The sequence below is a fragment of the Sturnira hondurensis genome, unplaced genomic scaffold, assembly GCF_014824575.4.
Source record: "Sturnira hondurensis isolate 20B ecotype Veracruz unplaced genomic scaffold, ASM1482457v3 Scaffold0005279, whole genome shotgun sequence".
NCBI classification, from domain to species: Eukaryota; Metazoa; Chordata; class Mammalia; order Chiroptera; family Phyllostomidae; genus Sturnira; species Sturnira hondurensis.
In genome coordinates this window covers 16,690,713-16,716,379 of record NW_028077910.1, presented here as the reverse complement: position 1 = coordinate 16,716,379, position 25,667 = coordinate 16,690,713, and the positions used below count along the sequence as shown (strand labels likewise).

The window sequence follows — 25,667 nt, the reverse complement described above, 5'->3', positions numbered from 1 at the left end:
TACACACACATATATAATGGAATAATATAGTTTTATAATCTCTACCCCATTTACTCTGTTATGAAATCTATTCTGAAATATATGATTATGTGAATTTACTTGTACAAATTTGTCAGAATTGTTTAAGTATTCAGAAGTTTGTAATCCATGAGGATTTTTCCTATGAGATAGAAAAATGTTATCTTCACTTTTTCTGTTGGGAAGGGTAATTCAGTAACTTAACCAGGGTAAAACAAATGGAATTTCAGACTCCTCCTATGTTATTTATCTATAATACATCATATTTTATAAGCCCCTATAAATTATCTTCTTTTTATATTTGGTTGGTTTAATATTCAGAATAAAAATACAGTGGAGGTATAGAAGCATTTTTTTTTTGCATTCTGAAGTAAATTCTTGATCCTTAATTTTAGGGTATAATTTATTTCCAAATTGCAAATATATGATTATCTCCTTAGCTTGACTCAATTCACTTTCCTCCTTACACACACCCAGCTAAATAATTTTCCGGTTTTCATACAGCTACATCTGGACTGAACTGCAAGTTTTTAGCTGCACATATATTCACACCTGTTCTAGCATCTGATTTATAAAAATCACCAAATGGTATTTCAGTCTCTTCTGGCATTATGCAGAAAATGTTAATGTGCTTCAAGTATACTTGTTTCAAAATAGATGTGAATTAAACCTCTGAAATATAAACCCTGAAATGAAATGAATTTTCCAAGTGGTTGCATCACCATCTGAGCTTTGTAAAATGTTAGCTAAAATTATAATATGTTAATTTGCAATTGATATGGTTGAATACTTGTTAAAGAACTTTCTTCTGTTGTTGGTATATACTCTTACATTTGCAAGTGTTAATGTTAATGCTCAATGTTAATGCTCAATGTTTTTATTGATTTTTAGAAAGAGAAAAAGGGGGAGAGAGAGAAACATCATTTTTCCCCTTATTTATGCATTCATTGGTTGATTCCTTTTTAAATTAAATTTTATTTTTTATTGATTATGCTATTACAGTTGTCCCAATTTTTTTCTCAAATTTTTTTGCCCCCACTTTGCACCACCCAGCACCCCCTCTCCCTCTGGCATCTTCCCCGCTTTGTTCATGTCCATGGGTCACGCCTGTAAGTTCTTTGGCAACTCCATTTCCTACACTTGCTGTTAACATCCCCTGTCTATTCTGTAACTACCAATTTGTACTTCTTGATCCCTTCACTTTTTCCCCTATTCCTCCACATCCCCCACCCCACTGACCACCCGCCCATTGTTCTCCAAATCTGTGATTCAGTTTCTGTTCTGCCTTTCCACAGTCTCTTTTCTACCCACACCAATTGACTTAGAAGTATAAAATGAGATGATCATTTCCCTGGCTGGTGTAGCTCAGTGGATTGAGTGTGGGCTTATGAACCACACAATAGTGGTTCGATTCCCAGTCAGGGCACATGCCTGGGTTGCAGGCCAGTTCCCAGCAGGGACTCACGAGAGACAACCATACATTGATATTTCTATCCCTCTCTCCTTCCCTTCCCCTCTAAAGATAAATAAATAAAATCTTTTAAAAAATGAGATGATCAGCTTCAATATTAAGCAGAAAAACTTCAAATTAAGACAACAATGAGACACTACTTTGTACCCTATGATTAAAAAGCTTTTTTTGCAGAATCATTTGCAATGATACAAAGTAGCAAGCAACCTAGGTTCATCACTGTAGGTGTAGATCAGTAAAATGTGCTGCATGCCCATGATGAAATGTTACATAGCAGTCGGAAAGGAATAAATCATGTCTATTATATGGCCACATGGGTGGGTCTCAAAAAACAATGTGTAGTTAAAAAAGTAAGAGTTAAAATGTGATTTGTTTTTCTGTGCAGTTTTTTAACACCTGGAAAAAGTACTGTTTACTAAAGGCATACATTAAAAGGCATGCATCACAAACATGGGTGCCCTCTAGAATGGATTATTCCCAATATTTTAAAACAAAAACAGAATCAGTGACCCTCCTTGTTACCATGTCCCCCTCCAGCTGCAATTGAATTTCTCTGCTCCCTATTCACAGAATCCAGTGAATTGCCTTTAATTACAGATTCAAGCTCATTCCTCACCCCCTCCCAGTTCTCCATCCCTTGTTTTCTTTTCTACGTTGGACACACAGAACTGAGTTGATTAGACTCAGTTCAGAACATTCTGTCATCCTTGAGTTGTGCAGGCGAGACCCTGCTCTAAACAACATATCATGTAAAATATGTCAAACCCAGAAAATACAGAGAATACTAGAACAGTCGTGTGTGACATCATCCATATTTAAGTAGATTTTTAAGATTTTGCCATACTTACTCTGTAGACTTTTAAAGAAAAATACACAGTTCAAACCTTCATTTCTTACTCCTCCCCATACAAAGATACCCACTGGTAACACCGATCCCAACAAATTCCTCAAGGTGACAAGTGATGAGATTCAGAGCAGAAGTTGGCGGTGGGTGGTTACTACCACCAGCAATGGCAATAGCTGGCACTTACTGGTTCTCAGTATGTGCCTGATACTGTTCTCCTCTTTACATATATCAAGTCACTTAATTCTCAGAACAATCCTTTGGTATAACAACCAGTTTACACACAGTAATCTGAACTGCCCAAATTCACATAGCTAGTAGGAAGCAGAGCCAGAATTTGAAGTCAGGCACTCTGGCTTTCAAGTGTGTGGATGACAGCTCTATGTTATCCTGTCTTAGGAGTGTTAAAGAGTAGTGAGTTTTGGTTTTCCTTTTCTTCAAGGAGTTCCACCATTTAATATCTGTATAGTTATACAGCCTTCAATTACTCATTGAAAATATTCCCCTGGATCTGGACCTACAGCTGCCACTTCTTTTGCTTGCTTATTCTTCCATTCTGCTGTTGGAACCCGAATTATTTCCCTTCATATAGCATTTTGAGCCAGATTAAAAAATATTAATATCCAGAAAGTTTTAAGCTCAAAATAGCTTTTCTCTGTAATGATTTTATTTATTGTTTTTAAAACTTTATACTAACTTAAAACACCCTCCAAATAACTGTAAAGTTTTATATTCCTCTATAAAATAACGATAAATACCTTTTGTATTTGTAGTTTCTGGAAACCTTTCAGAATGACAGGATTCTCTTAAATGACTAATTACCCCAAATCTGACGCCCGAGAAGTGCTCTTCAGCAAGCAGCTGGCTTTGTATGAAGAGAGGCTAAGAGCTCTTTTTGTCTTGTTCATTTAAAATCATTTGCTTCTTATTTAATATCTTCAAAGAATGCAGTCCCATCACAGTCGAATTTGATGCTGTAAATTTTGGATTGTTTCCAGGGGTTCCGCTTTACATCTGCGTGGTGTTTAAAGCCGATGCTTCCTCTCTTTTTGTGAGCATGCAGGGCCTTTTGCCTCATAATCCAATGTCATGCTGAATGACAGAAAATTGAAGTTGAATTTATCTAACCACGGAGAAGGACTGCACAGAACAATACACTTATTTAAGAACTCCTGGCCTCGGGAACCGAGGGAGCTGTCTAGTGCAGGTGGCTTAATCTCTCTACTGCTTATCCTAACTGTGTCCCTTTATTTACTAAGGACAGGCACTGGGCACTGGCTTCCAAGAACAAAAGGACCCTGCTAGCCTACCAGAGCCGATTATAAACCAATGGGATTTTTACACTTCATTCAGAAGAGTTAAGATATGGCCTAGGTGTTTTAAAAACAATTCTTAGTCCTTCTTTATTAGAGAAAATATAACCAAAAGTGAAATAACAGCTACGAAAATAGATTCACCAACTCCTAATTCTGTACTGGTGAATTGTTGACATTATGGATTATTCACAATGAGTAACTTTTTTTCATCCCTCTGTGATATCTTGTCAGCTTATGTAAAATGATTTACTTGTTGGCATTATTTGTATTTCCTGTTTCTATTTACTTCACATGACAGCCTTCAGAGTTTTCTGAAGTTTTGAAGTAAAACATTTACAGTATTTGCTATCCTTATTTTTTCTCAGAGTTGCTATAATAACAGTGAATAATCCGAAGGAAGTGACTTCTATACTCATTGGGGATTGTGAATTAAAGACTAAGCTATCTGTGTTTATCTTGAAATAGGGAGATATAGGTGGGTTTGAAGAAAGAGTAATTCTGGTGAGTACTATTTTTTCCTTCTTTGAGTTGGGTATGATTGTGTAGTGTATTTTCCATTAAGATCAGGAAATTTTGGAACTGTGATATACAAATGCATTCAAACATGAACCTAATGATACCTCCAATGTGATAAAAATGGTTTTGGATTAGCTGCCATTTTTACAGTCTAATATTCTAATTATCGGGTCATTGAGAATTAATTGCATAAAATTCACATATCGAGTATCAATTCTTTGGAACTTATTTTTGAGATAATCAATTCTCCCTGTTAACAATAGCTGCACTTAGAAGTAACCACAGAAAATCGGTCACCTGGGCTCAGACCTGTACTTATTTGTTTGAGATTAAATCCTGCTGGAAGCACCGAGGGACATTTAATAGGAAGTCATCATTGTTCTTTCTGATGTTTGTCTCATAAAGTTGGTCATCGTGACACCATCCTGTCTTTTTTTACACCATCTGGTTTTAATATCTTCCATTAGTTGTAATATGTTAGTTTTTAAACTTTCAAAAATTAAAATCTAAACCACCTCTTGGAGTTAGAAATCTGACTGATTTACTGTGTATCTTATAGAAAATAATACTTTTCATTTGTCTGAAATATACCTCTCTAAAGTTTCCGGGGTGTGCTAAGTAAATCTGTACCCACTCTGCCCACACCTTCATGGACAAATATTACATGCCCTCCCAGCTCTCATGCATCAGTGTAAGAGAGCGAGATAAATTAGGGCTGTGAGATCAGGCCAACTGAGTTTGAACCATGGGATCACTTGTGACCAGCTGTGTGACCTTTGATAAGTTAATGACTCTGATCCTTAGAGTCTTCACTGGTGAGAATAATCCATGTGACTGTCTTTACGGTAGTTGTGGCTGTGAGTGAAGGGACGCAGGAGACAGCACCCTGCCCAGGGCCTGGACATGGCACGCCACCAGCCAGTGTCCACTCCCTTCCCTGCGTATTCTCTGGAAGACGGGTCCAAATCTTCTAACTTAATAACAAAGAATCACAATTATGCAACGTTTGTGAGATCTCCTTGTTTCTAAATTGGTGTTATACTAAAAAATAAATTCTCTGTGTGTATGTTATTTTATCTTTCCTTTCATAAAATGTTATCACTTTATAAATGGAAAAAATGTAGCCCACAAAACTGTCTACCAAGTAGTTCCGTATTGAATCTTTTTTAATTTAATTTTTTTATTTATGTTGTTACAGTCCTGCTTTTTCTCCCTTTCCTTGCTTTTACCCAGCCCTACCCTCTCCCTTCCCCAAGCCACTCCCCGTATTGTTGTCCTTGACCATGGTTGGTACATAAATGTTCATTGGTTAATCCCTTCATCTTTCATCTCATTCCCCCTCACCCTTTCTGCCATCTGTCAGTCTGTTTTGTATATCTAAGTGTCTGTTACTATTTTGTCCATTAGTTTATTGTGTTTATTAGATCCCACATATAAGTGGAATCATATGGTATCTGTTTATCACTGACTGCTTAATTCACTTAGCATAATTTTCTCCAGGTCCATCCATGCTGTTGCAAAATGTAAGAGGTTCCTTTTTTTTAACTACTGCGTAGTATTCCATGGTGTAAATGTAACACAGCTTTTCTATTTACTTGTCTTATTTCAAGGAGCTGTCCTCTCAAATTTATTGCTTCAGGCGAGTTTAAAATCTCTTTGCCTGCAGGATAATGCAGTTACTCATTATGAGATACCAGGCAGGAGACTTGGAGAGGACCTTATGTTTTCCTCCTTGGGAAAATGGGACTGTTAGCACTTACAAGGCAGTTTCGGGGATAAAATTAAATAATGTCTGTGAAAGTATTGGATAAACATAAAATGTATGACACTATCTGATAAATTCTAATTAAAATATTTGTTTAGAATGAATTTACTTTCTGATTTAAGAAGATGGCTCTTCTTCATAAAACAAAGTTAAGAAGACAGAGTGAAGAGCCTATATATGTGTATAGTATATGTATGCATGCATAAAGATTTTAAAGTTTATTATTAAAAATATGTCATTAAAGCATTTGAAAGATGTAACAGGAATGTATAATTCTAGTGTTTAAAATTTTTTTTGTAGAAACCAGTTAGCCAGTCCCTCTGTTTAAGGGTTTCTTTTCACCTTATTCCCCAGAAGAGTGACAAGAACTCACTGCCACTGGGCCGGGGGTCAGACCGCAGGTCCCACCCACAGGCTAATGGCAGGACTCAGACAGTTCAAGCATTTGTTCTTTCTGCGTTGGTTTCAGTTCTGCACCCACACATGGTAGACATGGCTGTCTGAATAATCTTCCTTAAGCACTGTTTGAATCCCACCGTTAAGACTCTATGGAAGCCAGTTTCTTGCTTGCATTTTCTTGGCTTTGAAAGTCTACTAGGTGCTACCCAGAGTTAACAAATTCTTTACCTGGAGCCTTGCACATGGTTTGTCTATTTCTGTTCTACCAGGAGACCTCAGTAATGCTTTTCAGTTCTAGGCCCCAAGAGATAGCTTAGGCAGTCAAGTGTTTCACAAGTGAACCACATAATCATATGTGCGTTAGCTACTTAAACTTCCTCTGGAAACATTAGTAAAACTTAGCCTATTAGCTGTTTGAAAATTAGCATGATGTTACAGGCGAAAAGAAGCTAATAAGTTGGATCCATCCAAACCTCTTAGTTCCATGGGGTTTCATAGTAGGACAAGCTGTGTGTGATCATCCAGGCAAAGAGGAATAAACATCTGCAGTATTCTTCAGGAGCTAAGCAGTGGCAATTCCAAAACAGTGTGGTTTGTACTCTGTAACTATCTGGGCACTTAAAATTTCCTAATCAGATGAATATATTGTATCATTTCAGATTTACAGTCTCAAGTAGAGGCACTTGGGCTAAAACTTCAGAAGGCAGTGACCCATCTGGACACCTGTAAAGAAAAGCTCAAGTAAGATGGTGAACATTAACCACCTGTAGGAATTTAGAAAGACCCCTGACGTGCTCTCAGTGATTCCTCCGGGAGCGACACAGCTGTGTGGGCACGGTCCACTGCTGCTTTTTTCCTGGCCTAGACTGTGTGCTGAAGGACCTGCAAATATTTTTAAAGGCATGAAATGTTTCTTTTGCTCAGTAAGAAATTTACCTATCCATGTATTAAAACTTTCCCTGGCTGTTCAAATTAGTAATTTAATGTGAAATAGTCTCTGAACTTTTTATCTTAATGATTGTCTCTGTATTGTCTGCCCAGAGTAGACAACATTGACGCTGGTTCTTAAAATTATCAATTTCAGGTTGAAAAAGATAGTTGAAAAGTTTTGAAATGCTGGAGTACTGATGTTGTATGTAAGTAATAAATGAAATACTGAGAAACAAAGGATAAGAAAATTCCCTGTAAAACATGCAGAGCACTCTTCCTTTTCAAAATGAAAGAATATAGGCACCCTCCGTTCACGGCAGTGTTGCTTACAACAGCCAAGATTTGGAGGCAGATCGACGTGCCCAGCTGTAGACGAGTGGGTAAAAAGTGGTGGTACCTTTACACCATGGAACACTATGCAGCTGTAAAACTGAAGGAAATCTTACCTTTTATAACATCACGAATGGACTTGGAGAGCATTATGCAAAGTGAAATAAGCCATTCAGAGAAAGACAAATACCATATGATTTCATACATATGCAGAATCTAGTGAACAAAATAAATTAACAAAATAGAAACTGACTCATAGACACAGAACAGACTGACAGTTGTTAAGGGGGAGAGGGTTGGGGAACTTGGTGAAAAAGATGAAAGCAAGGAAATGATAAAAAAAAATGATAAGAAATGATAAAGCAAGGAAATGATAAGAAATGATAAAGCAAGGAAACAAAAACAAAGACAAAAAAACTCAGAAATTGTATGGTAATTACCAGAGGGGAAGTGGGGGTGGGAAGAGGTAGAAGAAGGTAAAGGGTGGATAAATGGTGATGGAAGGAGACTTGAGGTGGTGAACACACAGTACAATATACAGATAATATATTATAGATTGTTCACCTGAAACTTATATAATTTTACTAACCAATGGCACCCTGATAAGTTCAATAAGTAAAAAAGTCTTCAGAAAGATGAATTTCAGAGATTTCAAAAATGACTTTACAGTATAAATATAGCAAATTTATATATAACTTTAAAATAGATTTATATAGTCTTTTAAAAGTAAGTAAATTTTTTTACATTGTGGTATATAATCTGGTAGATCTGCTTTTCAGTTCCTATATTTTAAAAGGATGAATCTCACAAGAAATATAAATATTTGAAATGCTTAGCAACCAAATATTGTGTTGACCATGGACAACTTCTAAGAACAATGTGTTAAAACACTCAATAAAATGGGTTTAGAAGGAAAGTACCTCAACATAATAAACTTCATATATGACAAATTCAAAGCTAATATACTCAATGGTAAAAAACTTAAAGCATTTCATTTAAGGTCAGGAACAAGACAGGGATGTCCACTTTCATCACTATTATTCAACATAGGTCTGGAAGTCCTAGCCAGAGCAATCAGGCAAAAGAAAGAAGTAAAATGCATCCAAATTGGGAATAAAGAAGTAAAAGTGTTACTTTTTGCAGATGGCATGATTCTCTATATAAAAAACCCTAAAGATGCCACCAAAAATCTGTTAGAAACAATAAACAAATATAGGAAAGTTGCAGGATACAAAAATCAGTGTATAAAATCCACTGCATTCCTATATACTAACAATGAAATGTCAGAAATAGATTAAAAAAACACCAATTTCTTTTGCAATTGCAACAAAAAGAATAAAATACCTAGGGATAAACTCAATACAGGAACTACAAAGCATTATTAAGAGATTAAAAAACACACAATAAAATGAAAAGATATTCCGTGTTCATGGGTTGAAAGAATCAACATAGTTAAAATGTTCATATTACCCCAAGCAATATATAGATTTAATGGAATCCCCATTAGTACATTTTTTGCTATTTACCTTTTATTACCGTATGTCAGCTCCTCTGCCGTTTACCATTTATTTCTTAATTAAACATTTTTTATTGTTGACGAGTTACAGTTGTACCCATTTCCCCCATCACTCTCCCTGCCCTACCCACCCCTCACCTTCCACATTCAATCCTCCCCCCACCATTGTCTTCGTCCATGGGTCCTCTATACATTTCCTTGACGTGAGCCTTCCCCGTCTTTCCCCTGTTTTGCCCCCCCCTCTAGTCACTGTCTTTTTGTTCTTTATTTTCATGTCTCTGTTTCTATTTTGCTCACATGTTTGTTCTGTTGATTAGGTTCCACTTAGAGATGAGGTCATATGGTATTTGTCTTTCACCAACTGGCTTATTTCACTTAGCATAATGCTCTCCAGTTCCATCCAGTAAAACTCTTAACAACACAGGCAGAACAAATTCCAAAAAATGCCCTGTCAAATTAATGTATACTTGGATTATTTGTAGCAAATAATCTGTTTTTGAAAAATAAGAAAAACCAAATATTCATGCTTTATAATTTGTGGTTAATAGTGGAGTAAGTACAGTAGTTCAGTTTCTGTGTGTGGTGCCTCAGTTTGAAGGACCGAGTGGACCAGAAGGTTCTCTTAACTCACTAGGCCTAGGAAGTAGTTTTCTGTGTGAGAAGAAACACAAGAAAGAGAAACAAGATAGTGATTGCCAGGAACATAATCGTTGTTCCCCACCCTCTAAAGCAACATTGGTAAGGGCTTTGGCCATGCAGATGCCTCGTGTGGAAGCATCCTAGTCAGGCCACGGCTACTGGGTGATTCTGGCTTCATGGAGCTCAAAAAGTGAAGAGGGAACAGTGTAGGAATAGGGAGGTAGGGCTGATTGTACCTACCAGCTAAAATGGATTTGTGAGCACACCAAAGCTCAGTGGATAGAGAAGAGTCCTGGCGAGTTAGCAGAGAAGCAAAGTACAGGAATAAGCATTCCGAGGAAAAGGAGTAAAGCTCATAGGTTGTGACATGAATTGATTTTGTGAGTGTGCACAGAATTCTTTCTATACACAAGTAACCTGCCCACTTACATGCACACGTGCTTTGTGGTGTTTTCTGTGAATTGTATTTCTAACATAATTTATAATATGAGTGCTGTGGAATAGTAAGAGTCAGAGGAGATGAGAGTTGAAGGGAGAAATATACCACCTCGCTAATGTCCATCAAATGAGTTACCTGGAGGAAATAACTATACAACTGCACAAATGCTGATGCTGTTGTTTCCACTTGTAAAACTGGTGCTCCCTGCCTACATACGAACTTCTTAAAATTAGGAAACAGGCAGAGTACCCACTTTAGAAAATTTGAGCTATCAAAGGTAGAGCCACTTAACTGGCCCCAGCTGCTGGAGATGGTTCTCTGTGCTGGCTGTTGGCTGCATTGCCATCTCTGTGCCATCTCTCTGCCCTCTTCTCTGCTAGCATTCAGTGCAGCGGGGGAGCATTTAGGATGGGAGGCCAGGACTGCTCGGGCCACCCAGAGCTCAGGAGGTCCCCAGTAATGGGTATGTACTATTTTATTTGTAAATTAAAACCAAATGTGTGACTTGGCCATTGTTTTATGATAAATTCAGTTGGAAGTTAAAATAATTCACTCAAAATTTGACATACAATTTGTTAATAAGTTAGCTTTTACACACACACACACACACACACACACACACACACACACACACACCTTTTGAACTTCCAGAAATTGGAAGGTGTGTGAAATCAGGTGTATTTAAATTTTTTAATTCTTACCATTTTTGAAGGATGGGGGTGGAAATGGGTTTCACACATCCAATTTAAGATCGCTCTTTTGTTGTGTAAAGATTTTCAATGTTTTGATATGCTTTCTGTATTTTTACTTAAGGGAAAGAGGCAGTTTTTAAATGGATGAACTTGAGGTTCTTTTTTTCCTAAGGTTTATGAGAAAATACCTTCCTGGTTTATGAGAACTTGTTATGTATTTGAAAAGAGGTTTCATTGGTCAGGGTGCTGTGGGCTAAGGTGCAGTGGTGGGGGGTTCAGGTTAGTCAGTCCAGCAGCTCGGCAGTACTGCCCAGATCCTGTCTTCCTCCTGCCGCCCTGGGTACTGGCTTCGCCTCCCGGCTCGTCCCCTGTGACCACGAAGCACCTGCAGTTCCAGGCACCACATCCAACAGTAACCAACCCGGAGGCAGGAAGGGCCTGTTTTTATGCTGTCTCCTTAGAAGTGAGAAAAACATTTTCCCAAAAGCTACCAAACGGCCCTCTTTGCATTTGTGTTTTACACCCTCTTCTAAATGAATCACTGGCAAAGGAAAGGTGACGACCACAATTACTTTAGCTAGGTGTGTCCAAACTCTCGGCATCCCTGCGCCACACCGGAAGAAGAAGAGTTGTCTTGGGCCACAGTCAGTGCATTGTGACACATAATCACAAAATATCTCATTATATTTTAAGTAAATCTATGATTTTGTGTTTGGCCACATTCACAGCTGTCATGGGCTGCATGTGGCCTGCGGGTTGCAGGTTGGACACCCCTGGTGGACCAAGCACCTGAGAGCAGGTGCTCACAGGGCTCTAATGTCTAGGAAAGAAGCTGTGCTGCTCGCTCAGCAGGTGAACAGTAGTGTTTGCCAAAGAGGCAGAATGTTAGCGATGCTCTGAGAAGTTGGTGGTGAAATTTTCTATAAATTTTATTTGTAAGTGTCAGAGTATCTAGATTAGGGAAGACCTCCCTGAAGTAATGAAAAATATAGATGCTCTAAAAATGCAACTTAATGACCTTTAAATATATATGTAAATATATAAAGACATAAATACTTATATAAGTAAATAACTTACTTATTTTACTTACTTAATTTACTTATTTACATATATATATTTAAAGGTCATAAAGTTGCATATTTATATATAAATATATATACTCATTTTCATATGTATTTAAAGGTCACAAAGTTGCATATTTATATATAAATACATATACTTATTTACATATATATCTAAAGGTCATAAAGTTGCGTTTTTAGAGCATGTATATTTTTCATTACTTCAGAGAGGTCTTCCCTAATCTAGATATTATGACACTTATATTTATGAAATTTATATTTATATATAAATATATGTGTTTACATATATATTTATATGTACATATCAGGATAAACAGATAAATATATTTATATATAAATATATAAAATATAAACAAATACCCATGTATTTATATATTTACACATATATTTATGTATATATACATATAAATATATATATATTTGTGTATATATATCAGGATAAACATAGATAAATAAGACCAATAAGAAAGACGACTGTAGATGGTGAGAAATTTTTAGGAATTCCTGAAAGAGAATACATAGGATTATGAAAAGGTCAGCTTTGTGGAGGAATGAAGCCGAGGAAAACAGTTGTGTGCTGGGACCTCACTTGGGATCAGTGAAAACGAAGAGCAGGGAGGAAGATCTGGAGAATCATCAGAGCAGTGTCTCTCAGACTCCCGCCTGCGGAAGAGTTCTGCGGAGTGTACTGAAACCGTGCATTCCAGTGTGACCGTGACCTTCCCCACGGAACCACTCCCAGGGTCAGTTTCTGCACTCCATTCCCACAGACAGTCTGATTTTATGTTTGGATCTGGGATGACTCTGAGCGGTCTGCATTTTTTATGCACTCTGCACTTGATTCTGATGCAGGTGGTCCATGAAGCCCACTCTGAGGAATCATATCTGGAACATTGAAGCCACAGGCCCCTCACCAACTGCCGTCTGATCAGCAGGCCCTGTGCCAAGCAGCATTTGTGAGTCATCTGCATGCAGAATACAGCAATGAGTGTGGGGACTGGAGCTGGGAAGCCTGGCAGCTACTAATCCCAGGACAATCTTGGGTCCCCACATCCTGAGACCAACCTTTAGTGCCCCCACCACAACCTGACCCTTCATCACAACATCGAAAAACAACCTGGGGCAAAGACAAACAGCAAAGCAGACGAGTAAACAGAGGATCTTCAGGCTGAGGATGGACACCCAACCACAGGTTGGGGAAAAACCTCCCTCCCACCACCTGCCCCCCTAAACCACAATGGCTGTGAACTCACACAGGAAAGATGTAACACCCAAGATGTACATCTTTATTAAAGAAAATTATTAAAGAGCAAACAGAGATATTAAGATAAATTAGAAAAATTAAGATATCCTCCGATGTATTCCAGGCTTGTAACCATAAAAGAATACTTTGTTGTGAGAGATTAAAAATATGATTAGAAAAATAATTCCATTCATGTTGAAAATGTGTGTGAATGCACACACACACACACGGATTTGAATGCACTGAATAAATGGTGGTAGGATTACAACAGTCCCCTCTGTGAGGGCAAGTGGAGTGTAGAGAGACTTTTGCTTAACTGTTTACTTACACATTGCTTAAGTAGCTTACATTGTGAAGGCATTCACTTTTATATATGTGATAAAAAGAACAAAATTCACATAAAATGATTTGTAACATCAGTTACTAGTGAATATGTCTGGAGTGGTTACACAAAGTATATTTTCTAATTTAGGGACCTCTTTAATCTACTTACCGTTAACTTTATTTGCAGCCCCACCCCTCTCATTTAACCAGTAATATGAGCAATGATTGGCTTATGGCCATCGTAAATTACTGATTGGTAAAGCTGTTGTTTGACTTCTCAGCAACATCTGGCACAGTTGACCAGTCTGTTCTTGGAGCTGTCTTATTACTGCCATCTGAGATATAAAGTTCTAATTTTCCTTTTACCTCTCTGGTCATTCATGAGAATTTTTGCCTTGCAGGTAGGTGATCTGGTGGCATTCCAGTGTCAGAGCATAGACCTGCCTTTCACAGGGTCCTGGATTGAACAGTCTGGGTTCACTTCACTCATTCATTCAGTACAAAATGCTCACTGAGGGATTATGTGCCATCATGGTTGTGTACAGGCACTAGGTATTGGACTATCGAAATTGACAAGCTCCAACTGAGTTGTTTAGGTAATTTCAGGTAATGTTAAGGGCTGAAAAAATGTAAAACAGGCATAATAGAATGTGAGTAGTGGGGAGCAGTGGTATCCTTTTGACAGAGGAGTATCCCTGAGCAGACGGGATACTCAGCTCCTCTTTGAGTTGAGATCTGAGGGAGAGAAAAGAGCCAGGATACTGAAACATTAGCATCTGGAAGCAGAGAGATCAAAGGCCCTAAATTCTTGGAGTGAGTTCTACAAATTCAAGAGACATGAAGAAGGCCAGTTGTGGCAGACACACTAATAGCTTCCAAAGACACACTAATCACCTAATCCCTGGATCTGTGAGCATGTTACCTTACAGCAAAGAGGACTTTGCACATGTGATTAAATTCAGGATTTTGAGATTGGGAGGTTATCCTAAATTGGCTGGGCTGGCCCAGTGTAATCAAAAAGGTCCTTATAACCCTGGCTGGTATGGCTCGACTGGGTGTGTCCTGCAGACTAAGAGGCAGTGGGTTTGATTTTCTGTCAGGGCACACGTCTAGGTTGCAGGTTTGGTCCCTGTTCTGGGTGAGTATGAAAGCAACCAATTGATGTTTCTCTTTCTCCCTCCCTTCCTCTCTCTCTAAAATCAATTAGCATGTCTTTGGATGAGGATTAAAAGTTTTTTAAAAAAAGGTTTTTATAAGAGGAAAGCAAGAGGGTCAAAGTCACAAATGGAGATGTGAGGATGGAAGCAGAGGTTGGCGTGATATGATTTGTTGAGAGAAGGACCCACAAGCCGAGGAATATAGGTGGTCTCTAGAAGCTGGAAAGGCAAGGCAACAGAGGTTGCCCTTGGGACCAGCAGAAGGAATGAATCCCCAGTGACATGTTGATTTTAGGACTTCTGACCTCTGAACTGTAAGGTAGTACCCTTGTGTCATTTCAAACCACTGAGCTTGCGGTAATTTGTTGCAGCAGCAGGAAGAAATCAACGCGCCAGTATGTCCAGAGCCTAGTGAGTAGTTTGGGTTTGTTTAGATGACAGTGGGACGCTATCGGAGGATCTTAGTGAGAGAGCCAACTGATCGGATTTGTTTTAAGCAGTCAGCATGGCCGCTACCTGCATTAATAATACCTAATAAAGCCATTTTACAAAAATGAGAAAAAGGAAATAACATTTTATAAAGGCATTTTTTCTTCAAAAAATGGAAGACTAAAATAGAGTGTTCAGAGATAAAACTTGGGTCATAAAACTCCAAAGAAAATCAAAATGAATGGGATGCAGAATGGGATGCAGAATGGGATGCAGTAGGAATACAAAAGCAATCAGGGAGGCTGGGTGGGAAGCTGTGCATCCATAGAAGTGGGGAGTGACCGGTTCAGTGAAAGGCTGCAGTGTGGAGACAAAGAAATATGATGTCAGAGGCCAACCTAACAAGGTTGACTGATTGATGGAGTAGATGTGACAGTGGGAGAAGGGAACTGGAAAGGGAAGGGGAGAATCAAGGGTGGCCCTGGGAATTTTACAGCATCAGGACCAAGAGCTGGAGGCAGTGCAGTGGCCAAGAGCCCAGGCTCCAGACTCTGCTGCTGGGTTTCAAACCCCAGGGCTGCTTGTTAGTAGTAGTCATGTCACCTTGGGCACGTCACTTATCTCTCTGCTCTCAGTATTCTCGAGTTTAAAAGGGAATACGGGCTGCTTTGAGGTTTGCTTAGATATATAAGGTGTTACCTTTTAGGTATCATTACTGTTTTGGTGCCTTTTACTGAAGTGAGAAAATCTGTAAGAGAAATGGATATGGGAGTGAAGGAAATAAAAATGCTTTTGATCTGTTAAATTTGAGATGCCTTTGGTCAGCAAGGTAGAAATATCAAGGAGTCGGTTTAAGAATGGCTATTTCATATAAAGGAGTGGAATGGTATTGACCCTTGCCTTTCAAATTAGGGGAAAATATCCAATTATTTCATCTGATTTCTTTTGCTTTGATTGGCAGGAACACCAGGGGCCTTTCTGGAGGCTTAGCAGTTGAAGAGAAAGGATTAGCACTATTTGCTGGGAGTAAAAGAAGGAATGCAGTGTTTAAAGAGACATAGGCATTCTTTCTATTCCTTCCAATTTCTTCCATCCTAATGAAGGTGAAGATCACAATTGAGTGGCGAAGGGTAGACCATAGAAAGAGTGGCTTAACTGGAGTGGGGGCGGGAGTTGGCCGTGGTTAGGGGAGTTCTTGGGATCATAGACTCACTAGGGAGCAGGATTTTTTAAAAAATGCAGCCAAGATTAATTGTCCACATAGTTACTAAAGGAGTCACAAAAGGGAGTTCTACTGTCCCTGTCTCTAAATTTGGAAAAGTGTGTACAAGAGCCTGAACTTGGTCTGAAAGTAGCGGTGGGGCTGCTGAATCTCAGAGCACTTTTTAGAGTAACATTCCTGTCTGATTCCAAAGCAAATGTATAAAACTTGGAAAATACAGGAATATATTTAAAAAGACATTGTAGTTATTACATTATGATATATCCTTATAGTTCATTTTTCTAAATAATGTAATTTTTAGGCATTTTGACTCAGTGATCTATGATCTGTGATTTTTACTCAGTGATCACTTCCCAGTCATTACCTGATACACTTATTGATTATTATGTAATGGCTATATGGCCTTTCAATCTATGGATAAACCATAACTTATTTACTAATCCTTTGTTTCTTTATAATTTCCAATTTTTTTATTTTTACGAGTAAAATACGTTATAGCTAGTGGGGAGGGTGGTTAAGGAGTAGAGGAATTGAGGAAAAAGGACTGTGGACATGAACAACAGTGTGTTGATTGCTGGGGGGTCGAGGGGTATGAGGGAACTAAATGGTAATGGAAAAATACAATAAAGATAAAAAATAAAAATAAATAAAATGAATCTTTTAAAATTGAGGGTGCATTTGCTTTGGAAAACTATGTCATTATCATTTACTGCCATGAAAACAATGAAATAAAGGGGAAGCTAAGTTCTAAAAGAAATTCATAGAGACAAATCTTTCTACTCACACACAATTATATCCTTAGGATTTTTGCTAGAACCAAGCTTGCATATTTTTTTGGTTTTTAATGCATAATTACTCATTGTTCTCTAATAAGATTATATTGATTTTCAAACTCAGTGGCAATTGGAAATACCCATCTCTCCTAGCCAATACTGGGTATTACAACTAAAAAAGAAAAAGGTTACTAGTTGAATTGCTAAAAATTGTATCCCTGTGTATTTGGCTCTTTGTATTCTTTCCTTTGTGATGTGCCTGAGCAGAGCCTCTGCCTACTTTACTGACGGCATGCCAATCTGTTCCTGATTCCTTCTTTCCTAATATGTTATTTGGAAACACTTTCCAAATACTCTGCTTTTCATCAAAATTTATACCTAGCTATAGCAGCCATTAATGCTTTTTGCCTTTTCCAATCTCTACTATAGAGGTTGCTGAGTGATGATTTCCCAACTCTAGCCCTCCCTCCCCGCTTATTAGTCAGCCCTCAGCAATTTAGTCTAAGCAAGAGCTTCCCTTCTTCCCATTTAAAAAAATGTGTTATTGATATGGACTCATGAATTTCTATTTTTCCAAGGGTTTATAATTTATTACTGTACTTAATTATTTTGGTACACAGGTTGTCCTAGACTTAACTAGTGAGTCCCTTCAATCTGGCTCATGTGACATCAGAACATGATACCATCATCTTTTATGAATACTTTCTTTTTTTCTGGCATAGGATGTTTCAGATACACTACTCTGCCCCATCCTCGGGGTGCGCCGTCTCTCTGAGTAGTCCTCCTTCCCTCGAGTGGGGAACTGCATTAGAGACCAGGATCAGTGCTCTGAGTATGCTCCTCTGCTACTCGGTTCCGGTGATGGTTTCACTAGGTTGGGTTTTGTTCCAACCTATCAAATTGTATGCAGTTCATTGTATGTCAACACAATGCCTTAATAAAGCCATTTTACAAAAATGAGAAAAAGGAAATAACATTTTATAAAGGCATTTTTTCTTCAAAAAATGGAAGACTAAAATAGAGTGTTCAGAGATAAAACTTGGGTCATAAAACTCCAAAGAAAATCAAAATGACTACCATAAAATACAAGAGAATTTTTTTAGGGTGAAGGGACTTTGCTGTGCTGGGAGCATGAACATGAAGCCGCTAGGGTAACAGACAATATTTATTTTTTGACCTGGATGGTAGGTACAAGAGTGTTTTCCTGATGGTAATTTATTATATTATGTATTTTAATGTAATTTTCTATATCTTACAATTTTATCATATTTTATTGGACTATTAGTGTTCATACATTCACCTTTTGAGCATTGTTTCAAAATCCACTTATATAAGATCAAGACAAATGTTTATTTCAGATTTAGAATTTCCATTTGGTTCTTTTCAATAGTTTCTATTTCTCTGCTAAGATTTTTAAATTTTTTCATTAATTAAATTCTATGAGCAGAATTATAATTGCTCCTTTAACAATCCTTGGCTGCTAATTTCAATATTTAGTTCATCTCAGAGTCAGTCTCTATTAACTTTTTTTCTTTTGAGAATGGGTTATGCTTTTCTGTTTCTTCCTATGTTGAATAATTCTTATTCTGGACATTGTGAATTTTATGTAACGGAGATTCTGGATTCTGTTACATTTCTCCAAATAATGATGGGGGTAATATTGCTCTAAGCAGACAATCAATTTGTTTGGCCTCAAACTGCAGTGTATCTCTAGGACAGAAGCTCTAATATCACGAGGCTGACATGGATCTGCCCTGTGCTCCTGTAGTTCTAAGCTCAGCCAGACACATGGGCCGAGTTCATGTGCAGTATGTAGGCCTCTCTCTCGGGCTCTCACCTCTTCGGGGTTCACCCTTCACTTGGCAGCAGCTGGGTTTTCCCCACACACTGTGCTCCAGTTCTCCAGGCCGTAATGACTGTGAGTTTGAAACCAGTTTCCTCCCAGAACCTTAGCGTTCCCTATGTGGTGCCGACTGGGGCCTGCCAGAAGTGTAAAACCATTCAGCAAACAAACAAAAACCTAGTATCATGCTGTCACCTCACTCCAAGTGTGAACTTCCCTCAGGATCTGCCTGTTTTGGTCACTTTCCAATACCTTCACGTAGGGGGTTTTCTATTTTTCAAAAATGCTACCCAAAGTTTAGGCTTTACATTTGATTGAAGATCAGTCTGATAAGAGCTTACTTGGCCTTTATAAAAGTGGATGAATATGATAAGAATTTTTTTAAAATGAAGTAATGATAAAGAAAAACACCTATAGTCAGACTAACAGATTAGATTTCCTTTGGCAAAGAAAAATTCTTTGACTATATATTTGTAATTTCAAGGAAATCTGCATATAAAACCACAAATTGAATATGAAGAAAAGTAATAAAGAAAAAACATGTTTAAAAAAGGGAAACCAGTTATACTTTCACTATTTTGAAATAAAATATTTGAACCACTTCTGTATTATTTTAGGAATAAGTCTAATGAAGCTGATGACTGCCAGAGAAAACTTAGAAAACTGAAGTTTGAATCCATTATTTCTGAGTCAAGGTATACATTGCAAACTTTCTAATGAATAGTTTTTAATAATTGAACTTGAAACCATATTTTAAATAACATTTTATTTAAAACGTGTTTAGTTTTTTATTGTATTATTTACACATACATTAACTAATTCAAGTTTATAATATGTTGAAACTACTTATTGATTTTTGCCTCTGCCTAGATGGGAAAATTTTAATATTGCAGAACTATTCATTTTATAGCCTTTTTAATTTTTATAAGTTATAGTCTATTGTCTCAAATGGGATTTTCATATACCTTTGCTAAACATGAAATATAGTATCTAATACATATTGATGGAATTTTTTTCTATTCCTTCTTAGGCACACCAGGTTGCTTAAAGAGAAAGAAGACTCTCTAGTGGCTTGTCAACAAATACATAAAACTTTACAGGAAGAACTGACCGCAAAAGAAAGGCAAGAAGAAGACGTAAAAAGAAGACTTAACCTTGCAGAAAATGAACTGGAGATAACCAAAACTCTTCTGAGTCAGATGAAGGAGGAGGTGGTAACACTGAAACGTGACAGGTGCAGTCAAGAATAATTTCTCCCCAAAATGTTTTATGCTTATGTCAGCATTCCATATGTATCTGAGACATCACATCATGGTCCTACATGTTTTAATAACAATGAAGTCCCAGGATCAAAGATGTATTTTACCCGAAAGATTATTACATTCCACCACTTCATTTTATAGGCATCAAACTAAGCTTAAATTGGTTACATTTCTTGCTTAAAGTCATACAGTTAGTTAATGAATGTAGAGATGGAACCCACATTACATCTGGTGTTCAATTTTTATTGAAGACTCGAAAAGGCCATGTGTGGTACTTGATTGAATTTTGCCAGGGCCAGTAAGTGGTGGTCTGTTGTTTTCCAATAGAAAAAAAATATTTTTATATCACTTTTCCCTTTTACTTGGTTTTACTTTTACTTGGTTTCTCTTTTCTTTTCTTTGTTGTTTGTAAGCACTTCTTCCTGAGGATTTGCCATAAGCACAGATAGCCCTGGTATTGAGGCAGTACCAAGGATATTAAGAAGAACATTTACTCAATCTTCCTAGATATGTTTGCCGTAAACTTGTCATTAAATTAACCGTCTCTGAACTCAGCATCTCAACCCTACTTTCTATCTTTCTGTTTTCATTTGCCTGGCCTGTCTTTGCTCATTCTTTCCAAGTCCTTTTGCTTTAAATGCTTATTTGATATATAGCACAAATTTGGGGTTTGTTTTATTGGTTTTCATCAGATCTGGTAATCTCTAATAGGAGATGCTATCCCATTTACATTTATTGATATAATTATTAAATTCTGGAAGAACACAATTTCCTTAAGGGCAAGAATTTTAGCCTTACATTATTCTCTGTGCGCAGAAAGCACTATTAGGCTATTGGTTTTTCAGTCTTCCTATCATTTTTATCTTTTAGCTTATTTTTTATTATATTCATTTCTATGAATTCATTCTTAGAATATGGTTTGTTGTCTCAGAATTTTCTCCTAACACTTTGCCCTGGGTCATATCTGTCTGTAGTCCAGGCTAGTCTGTCTAGTTCACAGGGGAACAGGCCTTGTCTCCAGTTCATCCTGGGATGATAGGCATTAACTTCTGTTTGATTAAATAAGATGAGCAACTGCAGAGCTGATTACTACCCACTGTTTCTTCCTTTTCTGCCATACCAATAACCTGCTTTTTGCAAAGATGATACACCTTATAGTTACATGACTCGTCCTTCCACCTCATGGCCTCTCTCTGCCATTTTGCAGTTATGTAGTTGCTCAGCACAAAGCATATTAGAAGCAGGAAATTTGCAGGAGTTGGGTTTACTAATAACATGAAGGAATGGCAGCTGAAACATTGAGATAAAAACTAAAACTGCAAACAAAAAATTTTAAAGTATTGTGATTTGGCCCAGTATACAGTAGAGACAAATGTTCCTACATTTGTAGGAACATCAGTAACCTTCGGCATCCCTGTATTTGTAACATGAGGTACTAAATGATGGCCATAATGATGAAGGATTGGAATCAGAAAGATTAAAGTCAGCAACAGAAGGATTTAGAGTGCATCTATGTTGAGAGTGGTAGGAAGGGCAGAGACTTGAAAAGAGCCAGCCCCCCTTCCACACAGTGCGGCCATGGTACGTTCACACTATGGAATGCCACTCAGCAGTTAAAAAGAAGGAAACCTTACCCTCTGCAACTGCATGGATGGACCTGGGGAGTATTATGCTAAGTGAAATAAGCCAGTCAGAGAAGGACAGGTGCCATATGATTCACTGATACAAGGAATCTAGTGAACAAAATAAACTGATGAACAAAACAAAACCAGAGGCATGGATACACGGAACAGACTGACAGATCGCAGACGGGAGGGGAGTGGGAACCCAATCTGGGAAATACCATTTAGGATCAATGATAAAATAAAATGGTTTCTTTTTAATGCTTAATAAATTATCTCTGGCTGCAATTTGAAGAAGGCAGTTTTACGAGTTTTCTGAGAGTTAATAACATAATTAGAATAAATTTTGAGAGCTTTCTGGAGGAGTTGCTTTGAAATAGCACACTCACCCAGATGTGTATATGTTTTGCCATGTTTTTAGAAAAATTAGTATGATTGTAATCTTACCTTCTATTGTAAGTGTGGAACAAAAAGGCTAATTTCTTTAAGTTTTCAGAGAACAGTGGCATCACTGAACTACCTCTTTTTCCTCTTCTTCCCCCTTTTCTTCTCTCCCATCCTTGCCCTTTTTCTTTCTTTGCCTTCTGTACTTAGTCTACCTAAAAGCAGGCATGATATTACTCAGTCATTTGGTGGCACTAAGTTTATTGGCATGACATCTGTCACATAAAAAAAATTAAAATATACTTATGGAAGAGTAATTTAGCATATTATCATAGGATTATTCCTAGATGCAGGATTGTCATTTTCCTTTGCCGTAGGCTACCACTTTCAGATTTTGTCTGCCTTGTCCTCGGTTGTGTCTTCAGAGTTTGGCAAATGTTTCCACTCAAAGGACTTGGCTTTCAGTACTTTCGTCAGTCAATAATTATTTGTTGAGCATTTACTATATGCCAGGTGTATATGTTCTGGGAATACAGTGGTGAATCTGAAGCTTCCTGCTCTCATGAAGCTTACATTCTAATGGGAGAAACAAAGAGTAAAAAGTAGAGAACTAACTAGAATATTATAGCTGTGGTAATAGATAAGTAAAGAGGTATTGTAGATAGACACTGCTAGAAGGGGTGGAAAGGGTGTTCATAAAAGTGACTTCTGAGATGATTCATAAAGGAAGACAAGTACAAGGCTCCAAACCAGAGGGAAGGGCTTTCCAAGCCGAGGACCGGAGTGGTGAGTTCTCAGAAATGGCAGGGTGACTGCAGGGCCAGCAAGTGTGAGGCAGGCAAGGGTCAAGTCACACAGGCTTTGCTCTTGATGTTGCTGCTGCAAAACTTGATCTTCCTTTGGCTGCAGGGGTGACCTGTTATCCTGCGCCTTTCCTGTCTCTGTTTTGGCTCTTTAGCCCTCCCCACTGTGAGCCCCTGACAGTGGACGTTTCTTACAGTTCATTAATTAAATTGGCTTTTCCCTCTTCACTTTCTTTCCTTCAGTCAGCTGAGCAATCACCAATGGGACCTTAAAAAGCGAGGTGGCCCTAAGCAGTTGGAGGTGTGAAAGTCCCTCTGAGAGGGGGAGCTGGACTCAGGAAAATCTTTTAAAATAGAGACACAGAGGTGCTTGTTTGGTGGGACTGGGCAGCGCTCAGAAATCTGCTGCACAGCCAGGTCCCGAACCATCGCTGTGGAAGGGCCGCAACCAGCCAGGCTGCCAGATATGCTCACTAAAGGCCAGAGCCCAGCCCGTTCACAGAGACAGCGTGTGCATCCCTGAACGCAGGCAGCCTCTCTACACACTGCCCCGCCTCTCCCGCCCCTCCCAATAGCAGAGCCCTTTTGCTGAAGTTCCACTGGGACCATAATGAAAAAACATACAACTCAGAAGCTCTGTGGTTTCAGAAGTAGAGGAAAAGATGTAAAAAGCCAGAACTGATCCTGGAGGGGGAAAAACTGGCAGAACTTCTGAATTTGGAGCCAGAAAGGAGTTTGTGACTGGGAAATAATCCACATATTAGTACAGATCTATTAATGATGCATTGCTTTCTCCCTCACACTCAGCTGAGGAAGCAGGATTAGAAGGAGCTCCATGGGGGAGGAAGAGAAGTCAGTCCTTTGAAACTGAGGATGCTGGGGGCAAAGAAGGTCTGTGGCCCGCGTGGTCACAGACACGTTGAGTCTGGAGGAAGGGGTCTGCTTGGTGGGCAGGAGGAATGCAGCAAGACACAGAGGACAGTGCCAGAGAAAAGCACGGCTGTTTTTAAAATTCCGTGCAGAGAGAGTCCTCAGATCTCATTCTTCTGGGCTACAAGGGCTCTCCGACCAGAGCCAGAACTCTGCTCAGACCCTGAATTCATGATACCACTTTGTGGATTAAATAGAGTTCTGTGGGCTGGTCTGTGGGCCTAATTCCATTTTTACGGAAAATTATCGTGGTGATAAAATATGTTCTGAATCCCCTACAACCAACTTACAAATGGATTTTATAAGGCCATATGTGTTTGGGCTTGGAGACTGCCCGCATATAACACTTGGAGAAACTCATGTGTGCACTAACACGTAGCCTACAGCCGTACTGCCGGACCACACAGCCGTTTATAACAGCTCTCATACTCCGTGCATTCCCAAGAACTGTTACTAGCCCCATCTTGGCAATCTCCAAGGGAAAACATAGATAAGTACTTGCTGTGACTTACTTGTCAATAACACGGTAAGATTAGCGAAGAGCATTTTTGAAGGAAAAGCTTAGTCGAAACCGAAGTTAGGTGCAAGTTGCCCATGTTAAATTATTTTGTAAATAAATAACATATGGCTATATCTCTCTGTCTATCTAGATAGTTCTCTATCTTAAATGAAACTGTCTTCATTGTTTCCTGTTACTGCAAAGATGTATCTTTCAGGCTTTAGGGAAGGATTTTATTTTCCCTCCCCCACACACATAACATTAACTTCTTTTTTAATTCCCTGGTCCTCTCCTCTCTTTATTTTTGTTGTGTGTTTGGTTTAATTGGACTATAAATTCTCACCTTAGAAAATATACACATCTAGCAAATTATTTCAAGAAGTTCAGGGAGTTTCTTGTTTTCCTATGTGTGACATGACTCCATAATTTAACGGGCCTGCGTCCTCATGTTTTCTCTCCTCCCTCCCTCTCTCCTTCTCCCCTGCCCCTTCTCCTATTTCCCTCTCAGGCCCTCTCACACACAATGCATGAGTTTCCCAGTGTGGAGAGCCCTCTCAGCGCTCGTGTGGACAGGATCTTGTCTTCACACCACCCTGGGGCAGATGCCTGTGTCCTTGCCTGGTGCTCAGTGTGGGGAGCAAGGGCCTGAGAAGCAGCCTGGACTCTGCTCTCCCAGCCACTTGCCACAGAGGAAAATGAGCCCACTTGGGCTCATTTTTCTTGCCCAAGTTTGCCGCTCCCCTTCGCCTCTTCCTAAGCCCTCTGTCCCTAGGTCTGCTCCACAAGGAACACTTTTTCTAGTTCACCAACCTGGAGGGGAAGTCGTTTCCAAATGACGAGCGCTGCTAGCAGAGCCGTGGCCCTCACCTGTGAAGCAGGTGTCATTTTCCACATGAGGAAATAGCTTAAGTAAGGCGACATTTCTTGTTCAGGGTCACACAGCTGACAAAGACAGAAATGAAGCTCCACGTGTGTAACCTTTGCAACTCATGTTCTCTCTATTATAGTTTGCACAGTTCCCTCAGCGTCTGCCTTGAGAGGCTCCGTTTGGTCAGCTTCCGTTCCTGTGACTTCTCTTTCTCAACCAGGATGTAACACTGTCTTCGGGGGACTCCCAACCCTGCATAAAGCAGAAAGACCCAGAGTGTCTCCTTCGTGTTCCCTCTCTTTCATCCTCTACCCTCCACTCTTTCAGGGTTCTTCCATTCATTAGAAATGT

The 25,667-nt window shown here is 38.7% G+C and overlaps 1 protein-coding gene across 1 annotated transcript in view; it reads left to right on the top strand.

Annotated features, from left to right (window-relative positions):
- The window catches only part of LEKR1 (leucine, glutamate and lysine rich 1), a 154,228-nt gene that overhangs the window by 81,320 nt on the left and 47,241 nt on the right, over positions 1-25,667 (top strand). The window contains exons 7-9 of the mRNA XM_037046671.1: positions 6,989-7,070; positions 19,566-19,643; positions 19,979-20,182. Coding sequence (XP_036902566.1) covers positions 6,989-7,070; positions 19,566-19,643; positions 19,979-20,182 — 364 coding nt within the window. The remainder of the gene's footprint in view (positions 1-6,988; positions 7,071-19,565; positions 19,644-19,978; positions 20,183-25,667) is intronic.